At 46.5% G+C, this 18,392-nt stretch overlaps 1 protein-coding gene across 1 annotated transcript in view; it reads left to right on the top strand.

The window, feature by feature from the left end:
- The window catches only part of ANKRD31 (ankyrin repeat domain 31), an 87,778-nt gene extending 69,386 nt beyond the window's left edge, over positions 1 to 18,392 (top strand). Inside the window, exons 20-23 of the mRNA XM_058656185.1 lie at positions 4,011 to 4,151; positions 8,449 to 8,533; positions 12,139 to 12,195; positions 17,813 to 18,392. Of these exons, the coding sequence (XP_058512168.1) occupies positions 4,011 to 4,151; positions 8,449 to 8,533; positions 12,139 to 12,195; positions 17,813 to 17,958 (429 nt within the window). The 3' untranslated portion in view covers positions 17,959 to 18,392. The remainder of the gene's footprint in view (positions 1 to 4,010; positions 4,152 to 8,448; positions 8,534 to 12,138; positions 12,196 to 17,812) is intronic.

The raw sequence follows: 18,392 nt of genomic DNA, 5'->3' as shown, positions 1-18,392 counted from the left end.
TCTTTTCTTGGTTAGAATTCTGAGTCCAGCAGTTCAAGTGGGGAGATCTCCAAAGATACTTTGAGGTATTCCCAGACCAGATTCTTGTATGTTCTAGCAAGCACAGGGCCCGGCACAGTCCATCACCCTGATCAGCTGGTGGTTGCAATTGCTGTGTTGGTTCTGTTTTCAGTCCCGAGTTGCACTGGAACCAATGGGTGTTGCAGTCCAGTCTGGTTCGGCCCTTACATCAACCAGTGGGAGCTGTAGCCTAGTTGGGGCGACCCACAATAACCCCCACGAGGCCTGCCCCCTACCCTGGTTTGCCAGTATGTGTAGCAGAAGACCAATCTGTCCCCCATCCCATTTGGCTCTGGTACTTGTCAATGGGTATTAAAGCTTGGTTTTATCTAACCAACTCAACCATCCAGCCCTCACAGATATTGTTGAGTACCTCTCTATCTAGCCATCCCAGCCCCCGTCCTAGTTTTCATGCCCTCCCACGGGAATAGTGACCCAAGAAGGGGGAACCCACTTTTTCCCTCCCAGGTCTCTCTGTCCCGGTTTATGCACTCTTTAGGTGGTCCTGTGATTTGACTCGACAGAATTAGTCCCCAGTGCCAGCTTCTGCCAGCTGATGCTGTGGCCCTGATCTTGTCCACATGCAGCGCACAGGTGTTGTAGCCTTGCTTAGTCGTGTCTGTCTCTATCCCAGCCAACACTCTCCAGTGGGAGTGGTTGTCCAGCGAGGGGACCAGCCCCTTAACCCCCCCGCCAGCTCTGCCCCTCCCTTCCTGGATCTCACGTGTGCTGGATGGGTGCTGCATTCATATCCAGTACAGGCAACCACGCCCTGGCGTTCCATAATGTGTACTGGTTTTGTCGCAACCAAACCCGGCCCATTCCACACTCTGTTCTGGTGATCGGATTTGCCAGAGGATGACATGAACTGATTCAGCCTGGTCTGCTCCTGACCCATGCCGAATGGTATTGCATAGATTTTGATTTAAAATAAATACCTAGAAATGGAACATCTGTATCATTTAACTTTTTTAACAAGTTTCTAATGTTTTTATTTTTATTGGAAAGACAGATTTACAGAGAGAAGGAGAGACAGAGAGAAAGATCTTCCATCTGCTGTTTCACTCCCCAGTGTCCACAACATCTGGGACTAAGCCAAGTTGAAGCCAGGAGCTAGGAGCTTCTATTGGGTCTCCTACATGTGTACTGGGGTTGTGTTCTGCATTCCCCAAGCACACTTACAGGAAGTTGAATCATAAGTAGAGCTGTTGCGGAGTGTGAGAAGGAGCAGTCATGCCAGACAGAAGTGTAGGTTGTTAAGAAGAGTCTTTATTAGCTAATATTGGCAACAGCAGCTCCTGATACACTTTTTTTTTAAGATTTATTTTATTTTTATTACAAAGTCAGATATACTGAGAGGAGGAGAGACAGAGAGGAAGTGGAGCTGCCGGGACTAGAACCAGCAGCCACATGAACCAGCAGCCACATGGGATCAAGGCAAGGACCTTAGCCACCAGGCCACACTGCCGAGCCCTCCTGATACACTTCTAAAGGCACTGTCCCATGTAGCCGAAGTCAGGGGTTTTTAAGCCCTCACACTCCAATCAACTTGAGTGGCACGGCTGTAGAAAGCATTCAGTTAACTCAGATGGTGCATGGGAGCAGGCAAGAAGGGCAAGGACCAGAACGGAGCCTGCAAGCCCAAAGTGTAATCCAGTAAGCCTTGGCTATGGGGTGCTACCACGAGCATCAAGAACTCAAACCCATGCCCACAGGGGATGCAACCCTTGCAGGTGGCTGTTTACCTGTATGTCACAAGGCCAGGCCCAACTCTTCTGACTATAGTGAGTACTGGAGTGATTTTTTTTTTTCATGTTTCTTACGCTAAGAGTTGCTGACCCTCTGGGATTTCTAGGTTTTCATTTCCTCAAGTTTGGGAAAATTTTAACATTCATTTTTTTTCCAATACTTTCCTTCCTACTCCTTCTGTTTTGAACTACAGTGACATCAATATTATGCTGTTTGGAGATAATTCCAGAACTCATTGATGCTCTGTTCATTTTTCTTTAAAGATTTATTATTTTTATTGGAAAGGCGGATATATATAGAGGAAGAGAGACAGAGAGGAAGATCCTTCATCCGATGATTCACTCCCCAAGTGAGCCGCAACGGGCCGGTGCACGCCGATCCGATGCCAGGAACCTGGAACCTCCTCCAGGTCTCCCACGCGGGTGCAGGGTCCCAACGCATTGGGCCGTCCTCGACTGCTTTCCCAGGCCACAAGCAGGGAGCTGGATGGGAAGTGGAGCTGCCGGGATTAGAACCGGCGCCCATATGGGATCCCGGGGCATTCAAGGCGAGGACTTTAGCCGCTAGGCCACGCCGCCGGGCCCCATGCTCTGTTCATTTTTAAAATTTGTCTGTATGTTTCATTTCTACGTGCTATACCTTTATATTAACTAATCCTTTTTTTGTAATGTCATTAATCCTATTCAGTGTATTCTGCTGTTCTTCATAATTATAATCTTCATCTCTGGAAGTTTGAGTCTTTTTGTATCTTCCACAAAAAATTTTTTTAAAGTCAAAGTTACTGGGTAGAAGGATGGCTAGATAGATAAATAGATAGATAGATCGATTAGGAGAATGAATTTACACCTGCTGGTTTATTCCTCAAATGGATGTAGTAGCTGGAACTGGGCCAGACTGAAGCCCAATGTGTGGCACTCCCTCAGGCTCTGCCAGGTGTGTGCAGGGACCGGAGCACCTGGGCCACCTTCCACTGCTTTCCCCAGGTGCGTTAGTAGTGAGTTGGACTGGACATGGAGCAGCTGGGATTGCCAGTGTTGCAGACTTTGAGTTAACACACCACTCCCCCAACCAAACACCTAACTTCCCAAAGAGTGTGATTGCAACTTCACGCTTCTGTCTGCTGATTCTAACATCTCCATCACATCTTGGTCATTTTCTGTTGATTGCTTTATTTCCTCTGTATGGATTCTGTTTTACTGTGGCTTTTGTTTTGTTTTTCATTTATTTTTTTTTTGTTGTTATTTTATTTTACTGTGGCTTTTTAGAAAAGATTTATTTGCCTGTTTAAAAATCAGAGAGACAGAGATCTTCCATTTGCCGATTTGTTTCCTAAATGGCCTCAATAGCCGGAGCTCAGCCAGGCAGAAACTGGGAACCTGGAACTCCCTCCGGGCCTCCCACCCTGGTGACAGAGACCAAACTACCTGTGCTGCCTTCCACTGGGAGCTGGATACCACATGGTGCAGCCGGGAGTCCAGACGGCACTCTGGTGTTGAATGTCCCACTTAGTCTGCTGCCTGCTGCACCGAGACACCAGCTCCTAAGTCTGTTAATTTTTTTATTGGATCCCAGAAGTTATGAAATTTATCTTTTGTGTTACAAATAGTTTGATGTCTTGTATTACAATACAGTTAAGATTTTTGGAACCAGTTTTGATCTTTTGTGTCTTGCTTGGGATTTGTTAGGCAAGATTAGTTCAGTGTTGACTTTAGTGGGACGCCCCTCTTAGCACCTTACCTATTCCCCTTTGACTCTGAAGGGTCCTCAGTCTGGCTGGTGGGCACAGCACCACTCCCTGCCTTGGGGGAACCCTGCCTAAGTTCCTCTAATTCTGTCAGGTGGCTCCATCCTTGGTTACTGCACACGCAAACACACTCACTACTCCAGAGAACCCTGTCACAGAGCTCTTCCTTTCTGATCTTCCCCGCTGCAGCTCTTCCCACTACCTACCTAGGTGCTGTGCTCTGGGGTCCCCCTTTTGGCCTGGGGATGCCCTCAAAGTGGGAAGCTGGGATGAGTGTAGGGTTCTCCCATTACACTTTTGTTTCTGGGCTCACTGTACTTTTTATCTGATGCTTACAATTAATCTGCTTTTGGTTATATCTGGCATTACAGTACATGTGCTCCTGATTCTTATCATAGCCAAATGCAGAAGTCCATATATTTCAGATATTTTAAATTTTTTTTCTTTTTCACTTTAGGAGACTACCCACAAAGCCAGCATTTTAGTGAATGGTAAAATTAAAGTTGAAAGTGGTCAGATTTATCAAAACCCCGTTAGCTGGATCAAGGATCTTGTGGGAGGTGACAGTTATGTGACCTGGAATTACGCTTGGAGCAAGGTGAGTCAGAGTGCTCCTTTCTCCCTTCCTTCCTTCTTTCCTTCTGTTTATTTTGTAATTATTCTTAAATTTAACTACCTATTCAGATAGTGTGGTCCTTTATTTTACTTATTTGAAAGGTAGAGAGTGGGACAGAGAGCAAATCTGTGTAACGAAATGGTTGAGGCTAGGCCAGCCTGAGGGCAAGAGCCTGGAACTCCAACTGGGTCTCCTTGTACGTGGCAGGGACCCAGATCATTGGGCCATGCGCTGCTGTGTTAGCAGGATGCTGGATTGGAAGCAGACTGAACTGGCAACCAAATGGGATGTCAGCATCAGAGATGGCAGCTTAACCCGCTGTGTCACAGTGCTGGCCACAAAGGGCTAGGTGTTTGAAAGACCCTGCCTATGGGAGGTTCTAGGACGCAGGCAGCACTGTGTGGTGCACAGGCACTTGTACACAACAGCCTCCTCAGGCAGCAAGATCAGCTGTTACCCAGTTTACAGATGAAAGCAGACTTTCAGCAGGTTCTGTTACCTGGTTAGCCTCAAGGCCAGTGAGTTCCGGAACAGGGCCTGGATCCTCCCTTGGCTGTCCTCTGTACTGTGTTCTGCTTCTGGCACAGCGGCACAGGGAGGAGAACTGGGCTTTCAGTGGGAATGGTTTCCCTGGACTAAAGAAGAGCCTGCAATATCATCTGTCCCCTTTGTGAGTGGATGCAAAGCTTCAGTCTTGTGCAAGGAAAGAGTTCCCACAGGAAAAATGCCATTTTGTGAAACAGTTGCAGTATGAAACCGGGATAGCTATTCTCATGGCACAGACAGCTCACTGGTGTGAAAGCCCAGGAAAGGATCCGTGCAGATGAAGAATTTGGATGCTCTCTTGTCAGTGAGGCAGGGCTGCCCTGTGTGCTTTCTGGTGCAGAGCTCCCAGAGTTTCCACTCACCGAAGGGGAAAGGAAGAGGGGAGAAGGAGAGGGAGGGAAGTGAAGGAGGACTGGGAAGAGGGGCAGGTGGCTAGGCTTATGGCACTGAGTGAGCTGTGCACATGTAGGAGCAGGGAGTCCCGGTGCTGAGGGAATCCTGGTACTGAGGGAATCCTGGTGCTGAGGGAATCCTGGTGCTGAGGGAATCCTGGTGCAGAGGGAGTCCTGGTGCAGAGGGAGTCCTGGTGCTGAGGGAATCCTGGTGCAGAGGGAGTCCTGGTGCTGAGGGAGTCCTGGTGCAGAGGGAGTCCTGGTGCTGAGTTAGTCCTGGTGCTGAGGAGTCGTGGTGCTGAGGGAATCCTGGTGCAGAGGGAATCCTGGTGCTGAGGGAATCCTGGTGCTGAGGGAATCCTGGTGCAGAGGGAGTCCTGGTGCTGAGGGAGTCCTGGTGCTGAGGAGTCATGGTGCTGAGGAGTCGTGGTGCTGAGGGAATCCTGGTGCTGAGGAGTCCTGGTGCTGAGGAGTCGTGGTGCTGAGGAGTCGTGGTGCTGAGGGAGTCCTGGTGCTGAGGGAGTCCTGGTGCTGAGGGAATCCTGGTGCTGAGGGAATCCTGGTGCTGAGGGAATCCTGGTGCTGAGGGAGACCTGGTGCTGAGGGAGTCCTGGTGCTGAGTTAGTCCTGGTGCTGAGGAGTCGTGGTGCTGAGGGAATCCTGGTGCTGAGGAGTCGTGGTGCTGAGGGAATCCTGGTGCTGAGGAGTCGTGGTGCTGAGGAGTCGTGGTGCTGAGGAGTCGTGGTGCTGAGAGAGTCCTGGTGCTGAGGGAGACCTGGTGCTGAGGGAGTCCTGGTGCTGAGGGAGACCTGGTGCTGAGGGAGTCCTGGTGCTGAGGGAGTCCTGGTGCTGAGGGAACCTGGTGCTGAGGAGTCCTGAAGGAGTCCTGGTGCTGAGGGAGTCCTGGTGCTGGGGAGTCCTGAGAGAGTCCTGGTGCTGAGAGTCCTGGTGTTGAGGGAGTACATCAGAGCCTGAACTGGATGTGGTGGGTAGTGAGTACCCAAGCCCTCCTTGTACTTGCTGTGCTAAGAATCATGCTGAATCCGCTTTCTGTCTTATGTTCTGAATCTCTAAAGAAATTTTTTATTTGGGAATATCTCATTTTCTTAGAGAATTATTTTTTGATACAATGCACCTAAAAGAAAGTCTATACTTTTCTTTTGTTTCTTTGCCATTTATCCCCCAACCCTGAGATAAAAACCAACTGTATTTATTCTTTAAATTTTATGTTAAAAATAAAATTTGTATAGCTTGAAGTGAAAATAAAACACTTCGTAATCCTGTTAGTTTTAGCAAATGGATATTCTGGAGATGTGAAAAACATACTACCAACAGGGAAATAAATTCTTGAACACCTCCTGAGAGTTCACAGGCAGGCTGTTTTGCAGTTTTTATGCACATTAATGTGTGAGCTAATGGTAATTAATCATGACAGTAAATACTGCATGTTGTCTCTTCAGAAGGTTTTTTAAAATTTGTTTTGTTGGGCCCGGCGGCATGGCCTAGCAGCTAAAGTCCTCGCCTTGAAAGCCCCGGGATCCCATATGGGCGCCGGTTCTAATCCCAGCAGCTCCACTTCGCATCCAGCTGCCTGCTTGTGGCCTGGGGAAGCAGTCGAGGATGGCCCAATGCGTTGGGACCCTGCACCCGTGTGGGAGACCTGGAGGAGCTCCAGGCTCCTGGCATCGGATTGGCACAGCACTGGCCGTTGCGGCTCACTTGGGGAGTGATTCATCGGACGGAAGATCTTCCTCTCTGTCTCTCCTCCTTTCTGTATATCTGACTTTGTAATAAAATAAATAAATCTTTTAAAAAAAGATAAAATTTGTTTTGTTTTTATTGGAAAGGCAGAGTTACAGAGAGAAATAGAGACAAAAGATCTTCCGTCTGTTGGTTCACCCTCCCAAGTAGCTACAACAACCAGAGCTAAGGCAATCTGAAGCCAGGAGCTTCCTGCGGGTCTCCCACATGGGTGCAGGGTCCCAAGGACTTGGGCCATCCTCTTATGTTTTCCTAGGCTGCAAGTTGGGGGCTGGATTAGAAGAGGAGAAGCCAGGACACAAACCCGTTCCCATATGGGATGCTGGTGCTTACAGGAGTAGGACTAACTTGTTGAGCCACCACACTGGCCCTGTCTCTTAAGAAGATCTTACCAAAATAAATTTACTTGACAATTGCATAGGCTTGGTAAGTATGTTTCATTTAGAGTGACAGGCTATATGGTCCAACCTCGCCATACATCTGCACCCACTTACTCCATGTGCCCTGTCTACCTCTGGGTTAGCCCAGGTTCATTGCTGAGCTGTGGTGGACCTTGTCCTGTAAGAACGTGAGTTAAAGCATTAGTGGCTCCAACAAGGACCACGGCAGTTACACATTTTTGAAAGTAGGATTGCAGCACCTATAGTTGTCCTCACAGGCTGTTCCCAAGCTTTGATTTGCTGACCTGTGCCCCTCCAGGTGAGGGCTGAGGGTCATGTCATGTTGGCTGCCCCTGTAAACCTGAGTCTTGGGTGGCACATTGCTGAACCACTAAGCTCTTTCTGCTGTGCCCTGCCAGAGCAGGCATGTGAGCCAGATCTTGGTCTGGCAAGACAGTCTGGGTTCAGATCTCTAGATCTGAGTGCCGTGCACTTGTGAGCTGTTAACAATCCAGCACACAGGCACTCAGCAAATGCAGTTTCCAGAAGTGACTTCGTGCCTGTCCATTAACCTGTTCAATAATTCATGACTGCTTGTGGAAAGTTTATTTTAACAGAGTGGAATTTCTTAAAGCACCCATAGTCTGGGCAAGTCAGGTTATTGGTTGTGTAGAGTGCTGGACTTAGTCAGGGAGTGGCTCATTCAGAATCCAATCCACTGTTTCTGAATTGTTTCTTTGGAAACTGACGTGACCTCTCCTTTTTTCATGCCATGTGAGATGGAGTTGGCACCCTGGTTCTGCCAGACCTATTGTGTGCCCATTGCCAGCTCTGCTTAATTATTGCCCTGCCCAGACCCTCCTCACTCTGTTCCATTTAGCATGCATTACAGGAGCACTCAGGATGAGCTAGAATAGTAGCCAAATGCTTTTCCTTTGTCAGTTCTTTTAATCCCCACAGCAGAATACTGGAGATACTCTTTACAAATGCGCCTTTTTTGATCAAAGGGCAGATCGCATGTATTGAATGCTCTGTGAATGGAACATCTCTGTCACAACTACTAAGGTCTGCTGCAGCGCCCAGGGAGCTGGACACATGAAAGAAATGAAAAACAGCTCCACAGAAGTTAAAATTCACAGGATATGGGCGTATTTGCTTCTTACAGGAAGTACTTTACATTTTGTGCCTAATTGTGTGCAGGTAACGTATCTGGGGAAGCAGCTTCTGAAGTATGCTTCTGAGGAAGTGCCTTCGCCTCCAAGCCCATGCCACCCACACCTGCCAGGTATGTGCCAACCAAAGCTTACCCTCCCGAGAGCCACCCCTTCTGTGCATGTCTTAGTGTTTAACTAAGGTGAAAGTGCAATGGAAGATTTAACAGTAAACTGTGCAGCCAGTACCTTCACCATGTTGTGCAACCAGCCCAATTGTACAGCCCCAAAGACTTATTCTTCACAGTGTACCCACCCCCCTTCAAGCACGGAACCATTACTGTTTGTGTCACCTTTTTTGAATCTCTCCTGTAATGGAGTCATAAAATATCGAGTGGTTTCTGATTGACCGTATGTCTGTGAGGGTTATCCATGAGGTGACATGTGTCATAAAGATTCCTGTGATGACTAAATCACACATTGCTCTGTTATTTAGAAACCATCTGACTCCTGTCAAGACCCTAACCCTGTGTGTGGGTGTATTGCCCTGTGTCCAGTCAGGACTGGGTAACCACACTATGTGTGGGTCTACCACCCTATGTCCCAGTCAGGATTGGGTAACTACCCTGTGTGGGTGTACCACCATGTGTCCCAGTCAGGACTGGGTAACCACCCTGTGTGTGGGTGTATCACCCTGTGTCCCTGTCAGGACTGGATAACCACTCTGTGTGTGGGTGTATCACCCTGTGTCCCTGTCAGGACTGGGTAACTACCTTGTGTGGGGGTGTACCACCCTGTGTCCCTGTCAGGACTGGGTAACTACCCTGTGTGTGGTGTGCCACCTTGTGTTTTCTGTCAAAAGTATTTTACATCCTTGTATCAACAGGCCATCCTCTGTCCCCTCTACCTTTGACGAATATATGGGTGTTTTCTCCTGTCGGGGTGTAGGTATTGTGTTGTTACTCTGAACATACATTGTTTGTATTATTGGTGTGTCTCTTGATTTTATTGGTTTATCACACAGCCATTCTTTTTTTTTTTTTTAAAGATTTTATTGTTTTTGGAAAGCCGGATATACAGAAAGGAGGAGAGACAGAGAGGAAGATCTTCCATCCGATGTTTCACTCCCCAAGTGAGCCTCAACGGGCGAGTGCTGTGCCGATCCGATGCCGGGAACCAGGAACCTCTTCCGGGTCTCCCATGTGGGTGCAGGGTCCCAAAGCTTTGGGCCGTCCTCGACTGCTTTCCCAGGCCACAAGCAGGGAGCTGGATGGGAAATGGAGCTGCCGGGATTAGAACCGGCGCCCATATGGGATCCCGGGGCGTTCAAGGTGAGGACTTTAGCCGCTAGGCCATGCCGCCAGGCCCCACACAGCCATTCTTGTGAACTCATTGTGAGTCATTTCATTTCCCCACCAGCACTTAGTTCTGTTTGGTTTTCCATAGTTGTTTCTCAGAGGGTTTAAACAGTAACAACCTCCCTAATGATCCTTTTCTCTGAATCTGAACTTAGTTGTGGACAGATTTTTTGAAGTGTCATAAGAAGACAATTTTTTTTTCTTTCTGAAAGATTAATTTGGATAGTTTTATGTATTCTTCTCTTGAAAATGATTTATGTGTTTGGAAGGCAGAGAGTGAGAGATAGAGGGAGGTAGGTCCTCCTTCTACTGGGTCACTTACCAAATAACCTTAGTAACTGGGTCTAGGCCAGACTCAATTCAGTAACCTGAACTCTATCCAGGTCTCCTATGTGGGTGCCACATGACCAAATGCTTGAGTCATCTTCTGCTGTCCCAGCTGCTTTAGGAGGAAGCTAGATCAGAAAAGTGGAGTAGCTGGAGCTTAAACAAATGCTGTGTTGTGGCGTGCTGGTGCTCTCAGCTGAACCTTCACTCGCTGCACCATTTGTCTGAACTGTTGCATGTGTTTTCTGAAAACAGGCACTGAAATGAGTCATACTGTTCAGCTACTGGAGTGAACTTTGGCCGAGGCACACTCCTGAGGGTGTTGTCTTCACCACAAAGAAGGGCGGAGAAAGGCCGGGGCCTCTTTCTGAGAAGTGGACTGATGGAAAGACTCCATCTCCCTTGGCCAGGGACTTCATTTTCTTTCCCAATGGTTCTGACTTGAGAAGTTGGAACAGTCTAGGCAAAGGGAATGTGCAAAACAGCAATGATGCTGTAGTGACCAGGTCAGAACCGGGATAGCATTTCTGTCCTCTTGTGCCTGCCCAGGAGCTCTCTGGAGTTGTTCCTCTTCCTGCAGCCAGCCCCAATGATTTCAACTGCTTTGCTTCCTGCACTAAACCCTCATGCAGGCTGTTCTCTTACGCACCTCCTCTTGCTCAGAAATTGGCTCTAGAGTTCTCCCCAGTCTTGTAGGACAGAATATGATTTTAATGCTATTTGGGGAACAGACCAAGTAAGAAAAGTAGGTGTGAGAAGTGGAGGGCATTCTTGTAATCATGGTCTTGGTTCCAAATCTTGGATCTGTGTCGTCCTCACTTGGTGAAAAACCTGCTGACCTGAATTTTTAAGTGACTTTGCTGTGGCAAGCTTGGCTTGGGATAATGAGTCGTATTTGATTTCTGATGCAGATGGTAAATGACCTTTCCGTTGGTGGCTGAGCCTGAGCATGGAGCAGCTGAGGTTTCAGCCGCACTTGCTGTCACTCTCACTCTTCCTATCTCACACCCGTTTGTAACCTCAAGAGTCACAGCAGACCTATAGGTTTTTGCTTCAGCGATAAAGCCATCTGCTTCTCAGATTTTTGTTGTTGTTCTAGGCAGGCGTTTGCAACCCCAGGCAGCCTCTTCTTCCTCAGAGGGCGCACAATTCCCTGCACAATGACTTTGAATTCAGAGATGAGTTCTGAACTGCCACTGTCTCACCTGTAATAGAAATAGCTTATTATTCCTTCCAGAAATTCTGATTTTTCTTAGTATTTCAGAAAACATTAGTGTCATTTTAAGAATTTAGCTTCTGTTTTCCTTGAGCTGGGCCAGGAGTCAACAAGTTCTTGCTGCCTCCCATAGGTTTCTCAGAGCCTCTTTGATTAAGATTCTTTTCTATCTGGTTTTGTGATCCCTGGAGAAAATCCAGACCTGGAAAGTTAAGCAAGTGTAAACCTGTCTAACCATTTGAAAAGCAAAGCATGCAGGAAAGAATTTCTCTTGTGAATGTTGAAAATGGGGCATGAAAGTCACAGTTCTGTTGCTGTGGAGCCTGAGGGCTATTGTTATCAGTCCATGCACATTCTGGAATTGGGGCACCAGGAAGGGTGCCCACTTTTCCCACAGCCACGGGGAGTTTGCCCTGTGGTTTGACCAGGTTTCCCTAATCCAGCAGAATTCTTAATCCCATTCCCTCTCATAGATGTGCCTGGCTTAGGTAGCCCAGCCCAGAAACCAAACATGCTTGAGTAAACTGGACAAGATAAGGAATAAAGAGAGGAACTTGCCGATTTCATCTACTTTGTAAGAAATGTGTAGATTCTAGCATACTGTGTAAATTGACATTTACATCTCACAAGAGTTGCTGGTTACGTATTCTTTAGCCACTGGTAGATCTTGGGATTCAGAGAGACTGTTATGGGTTGTCTATTTTGCCCCTCAGTGCTTCCCAGTAATTGCTTCTTGAATGGTACCCCCAGTGAGTGAAGGAGTGAGTGAAAGCAAGCATGTCCCACAAAGGACTGCTGTTGTCAGACTGGATTCACATGGATTAACTGTTTTTTTTAGGTGGACATGCCCACATCTCACAGGCTCTAACAGAATCTGAGATGGACTCAACAAATGGTAGGTGAGATTTTGGTTAGTTAATATCTCCGTTTTCTGAATTTACTGTTTCTAATTATGAAATTATAATAAAGTCAACTCACCAGTTTTCTTAGCCAGAAATGTAAAGAACTTTGCCATTCCCTTTAAGAAAATCATGCATAAAACTTTAAATTTATTAGTCAGTATTTTCTATTATTATTGCATAGAGAAAATAGCAAGCTTGGTATCCAGTTTATTTATAATTTTGGATTCATTTGAAGACAAAGCCTGCTTTCCCATTAGAAGCAGGCTTATTGTGTTAAATAAGCCAGTCCTTAGCCTGCAGACAAATGACTTCTTTCAGGTTTGTTGTGCTTTGTTTCCCATAGAAGAGTACAGAGCAGAGCTAGCTGTTCACAGGTGCTCCTAAGTCTTGTGGTTAAGGGGGCGGGGGAGGGCATAGAATATTCATCTCTGCCCTTGTTGAGAACTCTTGATTCTTTCTCATGGTTTGAACAATGATTTTCTTCACTCTGATATCATGAGTAACACTTCTGTAATCTAATTCATAAAATAGAGAATACATCTACTGATAGGCAAGGAAAGAGGAGAAATGGAAGCATTTCTTAAACATTGGCCCCAAGCCAGTACTTACCGGGTTATTTTACATACATTGTCATTTAACAGCACCAACTATCTGAATACCTGACATGTAAGATCAAGTACCCCAAACCCAGTTTAGCTTAAGAAACCACCTATTTGAGTTCAGTTTTCCTTCATAAAATAAGGACTATTAAGTAGTTATATTTCAGTTCCATGTCTTTTTTTCTAAAATGTGTGTGTGTGTGGTGTATTTATTTAAAAGACAGTGGTAGAGAGAGGGAGGCGGGGGAGAGAGAGAGATCTTTCATCTGGTGGTTCACTCCAGGAGCCTTCAACAGCTAAGGCTGGGCCAAATGAAGGACAGGAGCCTGTATCTCCATCTGGGCCTCCCATGTGGATGGTGGGGGCCCAGGTACATGAGCCATCATTATAACTGGCCCCATCCCTAAAGCTTCAATGTAGACTTTATTGGACCCTGCCTCTGCCTCTGCCTCTGCCTCAGCATACAATACCTCTGTCATTTTCACTGTGTTGCTCACAGGCCAACTCCTCAGCTTTTCAAAGGTCAACTCATTGAATTCTGGATGTGGAAAAGAAAGGGTGGACCCCACAGGACTCAGAGTTAAGTTACTCCCAAAGCCAACATCCTGGTGCTAGACTTTAAATGAGATGTTTTTCAGGAAGCTGCAGCCCCTGATCAAGCAAAAGTAATAGCCTGTCTTCCCAACAGATCCCAGGGGGGCTGGAACATCTTTGCTATCACCATGTCTCTAGAAGAACATGCCGGCTCCTGTCACTGTTCAGACTGGACTAATGACCCATGACCAATGATTGGGTCAACCCTGCCTGAGTAGCAGAGTGTCCGTAAGTGCAGCAGGTCGAGAGCTTCTGCACTGGTCAACGTGAAAGGTGCTGGGTCAGCAGTGTTCAGAGAGGCAGGGTTGCTCCTTGCCCTGCTCACCTTTTCCATTAGGCGGTTCCAGAGTTGTATTCAGGAAAACATTTTTCTTGCACATGAGTTGTTCTAGTGGATTATCAGACCTTGGGTCAGGCTACGTGCCATGGAAACCTACAAACTTGTAGACACGTTGCATAAAAGTGAGAGTAGCCAGGACTTAATGCCTGCAATTGGTGTCTGAGGTCAGGGCAGCGTGGTGGGACTGGAAGGTGTCTGGTGCAAACTGAGAGGTTAGTGCCAGAACTGAACTGACTGTAGGACACTGAGCTCATGTTAGAGAGTTGGACAAATTGTTGGTGTGAGGAAGAAGCCTGCATGTTTGGTGTGCAGCTGTTGTGAGGGAAACAGCATGGTAGAAAGAGGATGTACATATTATGCTCCTTTCTATCCCATGTTCCTAATGAAATACTGAGCGCTTAGATGACAGAACAAGACCATGAAGCCAGAAGTGAGCCTCATGAGTCAACCAATGCTGGACTAGTTTTATAAATGTTGAGACTGAGAGGTGAGATGGGTTAAAAGGAAACAGCTTATAGACTGCTGATGAGCACACCTGATGTTTCTACTTTTGATCTGTTGTACAGAGCATTGACAAAACCTTTTCCCATTTGTTTCCTTAAATTAGAATTTATTTTTAAGTAAGATGCTTTCAACTGTTAGTTACTTAATAGAAAAAAATGGAAAAACCTGTTTATTCTGAAATTTAAGGCCCACATGTTCAGATACAGATAAAACCACAATGACAAAATTTCTAAGAACTAAAGTTTGCATATACTAATATGACTGGAAAAGCAACTTGCAACTTGAGACAACTTAAGAAAAACACATCCAAGGCCAGCATTGTGCCACTGTGGGTGGCTGCTGGGGGAAGACAGAGACTCCCTCTTTCCCTACCCTGCTTGCCAGACTTTACTCCAGGCATGAAAGAATTCAGGGAGGAGCCATAAAAAAGATAGTGAATGGAAGACATACTGAAAGACAAGGGACTGTACACAGCAGGACAGGAGGGCGGGCAGTCTTAGGAGAGGACGAATGTCATGATTGGCATAAGGCGGGGTCATCCTTTAGGACAGGGGTGTTGACCAAGGTAAGGCCTTGTTGGATCATCAGATGGAGCAGAGTGAGGGGTGGGACTGCTTCATGGTGTCTGGTACATGTGTGGTGAGATACAGCAAGTATCAAGCTTCCAGTGCATGCTGGGAAGTGAGGCTCAGGAGTGGATGCCCTGAGCCTGAAGCTTTGTTGGAGCAGCACAGAAAGGGGCCAAGTTTGGGCAGTGGAGTGCTTGGTTCCTCTTTACTACCTCGCTGCCGGTATCAGGTTAAGCTGCTGCTTGCAATGCTAGCTAATCACATATTCAAGTGCTGGCTTAAGTCCCAGATGTTTCCAATCCATGTGGGAGACGAGGATGAAGTTACTGGCCCAGATCTGGCTGCTGCAGCCACTTAAGAAGTAAACTAGTTGTTGGAAAAATCTCTTCTTCTGTCTTCCTGCCTCTCAAATACATACACACATACATAAGTAATCTTTCACTACAAGGAGCACGTAAGTCAGAGCAGTCTGGAGCAGCAGTGAGAATGCCCACTGTCCTTCATCTCGTTTTGTGAGGCAAGAGACACTGACTTCAGTATTCCTCAGGCTATTCCAGCTATTACAAAGGATGAAACTGCCAAACTGTTTCTGAGGCCAGCATTGCTCTGATTCCAAAATGAAAGGCACAACACAACACAAAACCTTAAGACAAATATCCTTGGTGAACATAGATGCAAACATTCCCAGTAAAGTATTAGTAAACCAACTTTTAACAACACATTAAAACTATAATAAATCAGGGCCCGGCGCGATAACGTAGTGGTTAAAGTCCTCCCCTTGCACGCCCCGGGATCCCATATGGTTGCCGGTTCTAATCCCGGCGGCCCTGCTTCCCATCCAGCTCCCTGCTTGTGGCCTAGGAAAGTAGTCAAGGACGGCGCAAAGCCTTGGGACCCTGCACTGCGTGGGAGACCCGGAAGAACTCCTGGCTTCGGATTGGCACAGCACTGGTCGTTGTGGTCACTTGGGGAGTGAATCATCGGACGGAAGATCTTCCTCTCTGTCTCTCCTCCTCTCTGTATATCTGCCTTTCCAACAAAAATAAATAAATCTTAAAAAAACTATAGTAAATCAGTCATGTGAGATTTATTCCAGGCTGCAAGGATGGCTCAACATTCACAAGTTAGTAAATAGAATGCATCGCTTCAGCAGAATAAAGGAGAAAACCACGTGGTCATTTCCACAGATGCAGAAAAGGTATTTGTCTTCATAATAAAATGTGTCAACAAGTCATAGAAGGAGCCCATGTGTCACAAACCCAGAAAAGCTGCAAACATTTCTTCTTTCTGAGACAAGACAAAGATGTTCATACTTACCACTCTTTGTATATTATTGAAAGTCTTGAAGCAACTAAGGAGGAGAAAAATCAAAGCCATCACAATTGGAAAGGAAGTTTAAACATCATGTTTCCAACTGACAAGATTTGGTACATGGAAAAAGCTAAACACTCTAGCAAAAATGCTGTTTGCACCGATGAACTGGCAAAGTTACAGTGTACAAAATCAACATAAAATAGTGATCTTGCTGCAAAAGAAATTGAGAAAGCAATCTCATTCGTAGTAGCTACCAAAATTAAATGTTTAGGGAAAAAATGTAACCAAAGAAGTTAAAGATCTCTATAATGAAAACTGTAAAGCAATCAAGATTGCACACACAAGGGAAAAGGTACTCACTGTTCATGGCTCAGAAGAACGAATGTTTATAAAGTGCCCAGGGCTGGCACTGTGGCACAGCATGTTGGGTTGCTGTTTGTGTGGCCAGCCTCCCATTTCAGAGTGCAGTTGGAGTCCCAGCTGACTTCCTGCTGATGTGGTTAGTCAGACAGTGGAGGATGGTTCAAATGAGGGGCCCAGAATTGAGTTCCTTGCTCCTAGCTTCAGCCTGGGCCAGATACTGCTATTGTGGCTACTGAGGGGAGAAAAACCAGGGGTGGAAGAATCTTTCTGTGTGTCTTAAGCTGTCTAGAATGGTCTGTCTTTCAAATAATTATGCAGTATTATTTTATTATTTATTTTTATTGGAAAGGCAGCTATACAGAGAAAAGGAGATACAGATAGAAAGATCTTCCTTACGCTGGCTCACTCCCCAAGTGGCTGCAGCAGCCAGAGCTGAGCCCATCCGAAGCCATTCCTTCAGGGAAGTAAGCTACTGTGGGAGAGACTGGGACTGGGGGAGGTCAGGGGTGGTCTCAGTTCTATGTGTCATGGAGAGAGAAGTCTGTTCCACAGCCTTGTTTCTTTGCATCTCCATGTGGTGTGCAGCACACACTTGGACATTGTTGTGTCTTAGCACAAGGGAAGTGAAGGCCTGGTGTGTGATAGGGAATGGGTGACCAAGACTGCAGTTGCCTTGTTGGGGAGGCAGGAAGCCACCTGTTTTCTGAGCTCTTCTGCCTGTCCACATCTCTTCCTGCTGCCGAGGAGCCTTCCTGCTCACCTGGGACCAGCTTTCCCTGGTTTCCCTCACTACACCAACGACTGGGCCACGCAGAGGGGCACCAGCTGAGACCATGGGTGTGGTCGCGGCAGATGACTGGTCATCTTACCACCAGCTTCAGTTACAAATCCTCCTGTGTGTGCTCTGATGTAGATTCTAGGTCTAGTAGTAAATAAATGTGATCTTGACCCGGCGCAATGGCCCAGTGGCTAAATCCTTACCTGGCATATGCCGGGATCCCATGGGGCACCCCTGCTGCTCCACTTCCCATCCAGCTCCCTGCTTGTGGCCTATGAGGGCAGTAGAGGATGGGCCAGAGCCTTGGGGCCCTGCAGCCACTTGGGAGACTCAGAGGAGGCTCCTGGCTCCTGGCTTTGGATCGGCTCAGTTTTGGCCATTGTGGCCACTTGGGGAGTGAACTAGCAGATGGACTATCTTTCTCTGTGTCTCTTCTTCTTTCTGTGAATTTGCTTTTCCAAGAGAAATAAATATTTTAAAATAATAATAACAATAAATGTGATCTTGCATTTTAAAAGGCACATTTTAATGTGATTTTTTTTTAAACAGGAACTTCCAGAGAGTCAACACAAAGCATACCATGTTATCTACAAATAAATGAAATATTATTAATCAGTGACCAAGAATTTCTGCCATGCAATGTAATGAATCAGCATTGGAAGTTCTATGCTGAGTGTGAGGAACTGACGTTTTAGTTTTAAGCCTGTCTTCTTAGGCATTTATTAAGTATCTGTTCATATTATCATCCAACATTTGTATTTTATCTGATGTGGCTGGTGGGCATATTTTAGCATAGCTATATGACAATGTGTGTTTACTGTTTAAGGCTTTTTCCTTGCTGAAATAAAGATTTTTGAATGCTCTTGTTAACCCTCATAGACTTCAAGCCGACCTCTCGGTCAGGAGCTTTGTGGGTAGCCAGGATAGTTACCATCCATCTGTGGAGGCCCAGAAAAATCCATATCAAACAAGAACTGAAGGCTGGGTACTTTCCGAAACAAAAATGTGATTTTAGTTCCTACACTTGCTGTGAGTCGGACTGCAGCTCAGTGTTGCTGTGGGAGTGGATTCTGTCCGGTTAGATCACCTCACTGTGAACAGCCGCCTGTGAAGAGACGCATCCAGAGCT

Source organism: Ochotona princeps, chromosome 28 (genome assembly GCF_030435755.1).
Source record: "Ochotona princeps isolate mOchPri1 chromosome 28, mOchPri1.hap1, whole genome shotgun sequence".
In the NCBI taxonomy this organism is placed as follows: domain Eukaryota; kingdom Metazoa; phylum Chordata; class Mammalia; order Lagomorpha; family Ochotonidae; genus Ochotona; species Ochotona princeps.
This window is presented reverse-complemented; position numbering and strand designations above follow the sequence as displayed.